General features: G+C 36.1%; 1 protein-coding gene across 1 annotated transcript in view; it reads right to left on the bottom strand.

The window, feature by feature from the left end:
• Positions 1-3,626: 3,626 nt before the first annotated feature.
• The window catches only part of LOC102579315 (uncharacterized), a 3,965-nt gene continuing 863 nt past the window's right edge, over positions 3,627-6,728 (bottom strand). Inside the window, exons 3-4 of the mRNA XM_006367927.2 lie at positions 4,060-4,116; positions 3,627-3,873 (exon numbers count right to left, since the gene is read on the bottom strand). Of these exons, the coding sequence (XP_006367989.1) occupies positions 3,865-3,873; positions 4,060-4,116 (66 nt within the window). The 3' untranslated portion in view covers positions 3,627-3,864. The remainder of the gene's footprint in view (positions 3,874-4,059; positions 4,117-6,728) is intronic.

Genomic DNA, 6,728 nt, shown 5'->3' with positions numbered 1-6,728 from the left:
CTACGATACAAATAAGGTTCATCCCACGGCGAATAATCCCATCAGCACAACTACGATACAAATAAGGTTCATTCCAAAAGAATTTCTTCACATCATGCATAAACTTTCTCCTTTGGTGAAAAGACAAGTCCGGGGGCACCAAATCGCTTGCCAAATAATTAGCAAAGTCTGCGAACCAAGGAATCAAATCATGAGAAGCAGCCAATACCTGTTCATTTGGAAAAGCATCATTAATTTCAGCCCTATCTCCGAGCTTTAGCATAGCCTCTTCCTCTAATCTGGACAAGTGATCGGCAACTTGATTTTCGGTCCCCTTTCTATCTTTTACCACAAAATCAAACTCTTGCAGCAACAATACCCATCTAATCAATCTTGGTTTTGCATCCTTTTTCGCCATCAAATACCTCAATGCAGAATGGTCAGTATGCACGATGACCTTAGTACCAAGCAAGTAGGATCGAAATTTCTCGAATGCAAAAACCACCGCAAAAAGTTCTTGTTCGGTCACAGTATAATTTTTCTGGGCCACATTTAGAGCTTCACTTGCATAGTAAATAGGGTGAAGAATTTTCTCTTTCCACTGTCCTAGTACCACACCAAGCGCCACTCCACTTGCATCACACATTACCTCAAACGGTTGTCTCCAATCAGGTGAAATAATGATAGGTGCAGTAACTTACTTCTTCTTCAACTCTCCAAATGCTCTCAGACAAGAATCATCAAAATCAAACTTATACTTCTTTTCAAACAGTTTGCACAATGGGTGTGTAATTTTTGAAAAGTCTTTTATGAATCTCCTATAGAACCCAGCATGCCCAAGAAAACTTCTAACACCTTTTACAGAAATAGGTGGCGGAAGCTTTTCTATTACCTCAACTTTAGCTCTATCAACCTTAATACCTTTCTCTGAAATTCGGTGACCCAACACTATACCTTCTTTAACCATGAAATGACACTTCTCCCAATTCAGCACCAAGTTAAAGTCTTCACACCTTTTAAGCAACCTCGGCCAAATGACCCAGACAACGATCAAAAGAATCTCCTACAACTGAAAAATCATCCTTGAACACTTCAATAGTGTCCTCCACCATATCAGAAAATATCGACATCATACAGAGCTGGAAGGTTGCTAGAGCATTGCACAACCCAAATGGCATCCGTTTGAAAGCAAAAGTCCCATAAGGGAAAGTGAAGGTGGTCTTCTCTTGGTCTTCTGGAGCTATAGAAATTTGATTGTAGCACGAATACCCATCAACAAAACAATACAAACCCTTTCCTGCAAGTCTATCCAACATCTGGTCCATGAATGGCATAGGAAAGTGGTCCTTTTCTGTCCACGCATTCAACTTCCGGTAATCTATAGAAACTCTCCATCTAGTCACAGGCCTCATTGGAACAAGCTCATTTCTTTCATTTGGAACCACAGTAATATGACACTTTTTAGGCACACACTGCACAGGACACACCCAACTACTATCTGTAATGGGATAAATAACTCCCGCATCCAGCCACTTAATGATCTCCTTTTTAACTACCTCTTGCATAGGTGGATTTAGTCTTCTCTGGTGCTCGATACTGGGCTTATGATCTGGCATGAGTTGGATTGTGTGAGAGCAAATACCGGGAGGAATCCCAATAATATCCGCAATAGTCCACCTAATAGCTCGCTTGAACCTCTTTAACACAGTCACCAAGCACTCTACTTGTCTCGCATTCAAATCTGTCGCAATGATGACCGGCAAAAGTATTCTCTCTGCCCAAGTATACGTACCTCAAATGTGGTGGTAGAGCCTTAAGTTCCACTTTCAGTGCCTCCACAATAGATGGTCTTACGGGTGGGGACTCGCAATTCTTCATGTCTAACTCATACTTCTTTTGTTTGGACCGATATTCACACCTATCGAGTGAGGCTACCAACTCATCATACTCTTCAATACCATCACTATTGAAATTCATCGTAACTGCTGCTAGTGCCTCAACACCTAGTCGCTCTTCAATTTGCACTTCTGTCACACTCTCCACTCTGTAGGTTATAACAGATACTGTTTGGAGCTCACCACTCTTCCTCATGGACCTACAAATATTGAAAGTTGCTTCTTCATTGTTTAGTCTGAACTTCATCTGTCCCTTTTCCATATCAACCAACGAATGCCCTGTGGCAAGAAATGGTCTCCCAAGGATGATGGGAACCTTAAAATCAACCTCACAGTCAAGAATCACAAAATCTACCGAAAAAATGAAACACTCCACTTTCACTAGCACATCATGGAGTACACCAATGGGCCTCTTCACAGTTCGATAGGCCATTAGTAACCGCATTGTAGTGGGTTTTGGTCCCCTAGACCCAACTTCTTGTAACTAGACAATGGCATGAGGTTGATGCTAGCACCAAGATCACACAATGCCTTAGCAAAGGGTAACAATCCGATAGTACATGGAATCGTGAAGGCACCAGGATCCTCTTTCTTTTGCACAAGAGACCTTGTAGCAATAGCGCTACAATGCTGCAATCTATCATCATTTTCAAAACTCACACACCTCTTCTTTGTTACCATATCTTTCATAAACTTTGCATACCCAGGCATTTTCTCCAAAGCTTCTATCAACGAAATATTGATGGAAAGCTTCTTCAACATAGTAGTAAACCTGCGATATTTACCATCTTCAATATTCTTCACTAATCTCTGTGGAAAAGGTGGTGGAGGTCTAGGTATGGGGACCACTTTCTGAGATATATCCGCTTCTTCTCTGTCGCATTCTTAGACTTTTCTCTAATCTCTACCACATCATCTTCTTTTCTAATCTCAACTTCCACCACAGACGGCATAGGTGGATCAATGGTTTGCTTACCCCCTCGAGTAGTAACTGCCATAAAATGACCTTCATTCACTACAAGAAAGTTGAGATACGACGACATTATATAAATGTTGTATTCAGCTGTTTAAATGTCATAAATTAATTTTCCAACATTTAATTTACATTTGGATCAAATGTCGTTTATTTCAGTGTCGGGAAATTTCCGATATTTACCTAAATGTCGTTAAGCATTTATGACATTTCTTTTGTGACATTTAGGTAAATGTCAATATGAAATTTATGACATTTATTTTTGACATTTTGATAAATGTCAACAATAATTTTACGACATTCATTTTGCAACATTAAGGTAAATGTTGATAGTAAATATATGACATTTATTTTGTGACATTTAGAGAAACGTCAAATTAGGAATTTACGTACATTTATTTTCTGCATTTCGGTAAATGTGGATAAGAAAATCTCTGACATTTACTAAACATCACTTAAATTTCTAACATTTAGATTAATGTTGATAAAAGTTTCTTTACGTACATTTACTTTGGGCTAATATAAAATGTCACAATAAATTTTTGACATTTTAACCAATGTCAGCATATAAAATGTTAAATGTCGTAAAAATTAGTGACATTTAAATAATATTTTGCAAATTTTCTTTTAATTTTTCTTTATTTAGATTAATAGCAGCACCAAATTTTTTAAAATATCAATACTAAAGCTCTCCATAATTTTTATTTTGACACAAACTTAAATTATACATAAATCAATGAATTTTAATAATATAATCAAATAGCAAAGTAGCAATATAATAAGTGTCCAGTAAAAGTTAAATGATCTCAAAGTAAATAATGTGTTCTATCTCAAGTAAAATTGAAATATAACTAGAAGCTAATAATTTCAAAACCACCTGCTTTTCACATTTTATCAACTCCTAATTGGATTAGATCTCTTAATTTCTTGAATAAAACGTGAAATAGCTTTGTAAAACCATCAATCCACAGGTCAAGTATCTTGTTGCTAGTAATTGATCACCTCAATCGTTCCCCTTCAAAAACTCTGTACAAAAAATTCACATAAAAGAAAGAATTATGAATAAATGAAATTATTTCCTTTTTAACCAGAACAAATTGTGAATTAAAAATAATAATTTTCTCTACAACAAACGATCGAAGAATCAATGAAATAACAATAATTATAGATTTTTCTCCAAAAATTGTCGTCTTGTAATTTTTTCCGACTTACCCACTTTTTTTTTCCTTGGCCAACTGCACTTCTTCCCGTCTTCCGAACCGTGTTTTCCTGAGAAGAAATATTAGATTGTTTAATTTAATAGTTTAAAAAATACAAAACTTAACAAATCTGTTAGAGAGGTAAATGGCTAACTAAATGTTATCCCTTATAGTACTATCTTATAAAATAAAATAGATTTAGTTACTCTCAAGTATTGCTAGCATTGTAAGAAGCTAGGACACTCAATGATAAATTGTAGAATTTTGGAGAAAATAAAAGTTAATGAGGAGAAGGAGGCAGATGCAAAAGGATTTAAACTGAGGCCTGGGCAAAGTTTGTTATCAAAAATTTAAGAAACAGAGTACCAGTCACTTAACTAATTAGTCAATTATCATTAGAAACATATCTAAGCAATCCATTGGCAATTTAAATTTTTCATTGTTAGTGAGAGTTGAGTGAATAATAAATTGAAAGGAGGTTCATGGCCAAGGGAAAGATGTTCGAGTAACGGTGATTATGGAATGTACTAGTTGTGTCCAGCTACTCCTTGAGGGAAAATTTCTAAGGCATCCATGTGACATATTTTTGAACCAATTTTTTTTTATCACAGAAGCACAGTCCACTCAGGGAAACACGCATCAAGGACAGAAGCAAAAATCTACAATCGTATCCCAGAGGAAGTTAATATCAGGTGAGAAATTAATAAACAGTAAAGCAAAGGAATAAGGATGGACAGATTTCAAAAGTTGAAGAAAAAAAACAATGGAATGTTGTTTTGTAGGCTTCAACGACTACTGGAAATCATCCCCCCTCAAGCAACGGACACAAATCATGGGCAGATATATATAGTAGAAGATTGCAACAGTTGAGATATACGGTCAGACACACTAAAAAAGGATCAGTTTGGGGCATGGGCATGGATAAAAGCAGAGAATCGTTTGGCTTCCGCAAATTATCAAAGACATGAGCAAGTACATAGTACTGAGGGGCATAATCTGATGAAGAATAAAAATTCCAAGATAATTGAGGGGAAAAGAGATGTATGAACTGGAAAAAGATTGATACACATACAAGGAGTTGACTCAACTAATACACACGTGGGTATAAAGAAAGATACTGGCCATATATTATGTCAAAATGAATGCAAAGAAACTGCAGGTCTTAAGGAAAATGAGGAGGATACCTTGCACAGAAAAGAATCAAACCAACTGCAGCCTATATATGGAGATAGAACCATATGAATCAGACGGGGGAACTTCTGTTACTAATAAGACCCAAATTTTGGATATTGATTAGGGGGAGGAGGATAAGTGCTCAAAACTACCACTTGATAATAATACATATGACGCCACAACAAAGGAAAATGAAGATGCTGCCAGGATGAATACAAAGGACCTGACAGAAAATATTAACCAGGGTATCATAATTGCTAATCAAATGGAAGGTCATAAAGGAATCAATACCATACAAGCTGGAACAAAAAATCAGGTATGTATTTCTGCTTTTGAGGCTTATTCAGAGTGCTTATCTCAGTCGTTAGCATTTGAACATTGCAATGAAAATAATAAGTTTAAGAAACTAAGGAATGACAATCAGAATGAAGGGAAAAAAGGATAGACTGGAAACAATGCATCTTCACTCTCCAAGTATGATTTTCTTAAGTGAAACAAAAAATAGAGGAAGCATGGTTAAGAGGGTACAAAGACAAGTAAATATGGTGCATGCTATAACTGTGGAGCCGATGGGATTATCAGGAGGTCTAGCTTTATTTTGGAATGATAATATCCAGGTATGTGAATCACATTCTTCTCCTTTTTATCTCGCAACTTTGATACAAGATGGCTTAGTTGATTGTATGATTGTAATGGCTTTGAGCAATCTCGAGTTAGCTTTAAAATCAAACATTGTCAGGAGATCCTTCCTATGAAAAGATTGCAACATGATGGAATGTGCATATACAAGAGTATGCTATGTTACAAGTTGTAAGGAGATTGAAAAACTTGAAGAGAAGCTTGAAGGGTTAAATGCTCAAGCTTTCAAGATTAATGTAACTGAATCTGATGAGGATCGAAAGGCTCTCAAGTAAGCTCACGAACTACTACTATCAATTACTATCAGATACATTAAAGGTTGAATTTCAATAATAGGAGAAAAAAAAGTACAAAAAATTTCAACAATCATCTTAATTGGCTAAAAATTATTTACTACAGAAGAGCAAAACAACATGGACTAGGCTTGGCAATGACAATACTAAGTACTTCTGTTCAGTTATAAATAACAAAAGTTTAAAACATGCTACCACTCAGTTGAAGGATGAATAAGAATTCGGCAAACAGATCAGGCCATTATAGCTAACATATTTGTTAATTACTACAAGACTCGTCTAGGTACAGAAACCACCTATAGAGTTAAAACGTTAACTAGCCTCTTACTGAATGGTCCAGTTTTGTCCACAAGTCAGCAAATGGAATTGTTAAAACCATTTACTGAGGTAGATGTTACGACAGTCGAATTTCAGATTGGTTGCAATAAGAGTCCTCATCCTAATGGCTACGGTACCAATACTTTATCAAGCTATTGTAGTATAATTACGCAAAGATATAATCAAAACAAAGCTACAACTCACCTTTTTTGGGTCAACAACTGAATCGGGCGATAATGATTGTTGGCGATCTTCAATA

Source organism: Solanum tuberosum, unplaced genomic scaffold, assembly GCF_000226075.1.
Source record: "Solanum tuberosum cultivar DM 1-3 516 R44 unplaced genomic scaffold, SolTub_3.0 scf01300, whole genome shotgun sequence".
Classification (NCBI taxonomy): Eukaryota; Viridiplantae; Streptophyta; class Magnoliopsida; order Solanales; family Solanaceae; genus Solanum; species Solanum tuberosum.
Note: the sequence above shows the minus strand (reverse complement) of the source record. Positions and strands in the feature narration are given on the sequence as shown.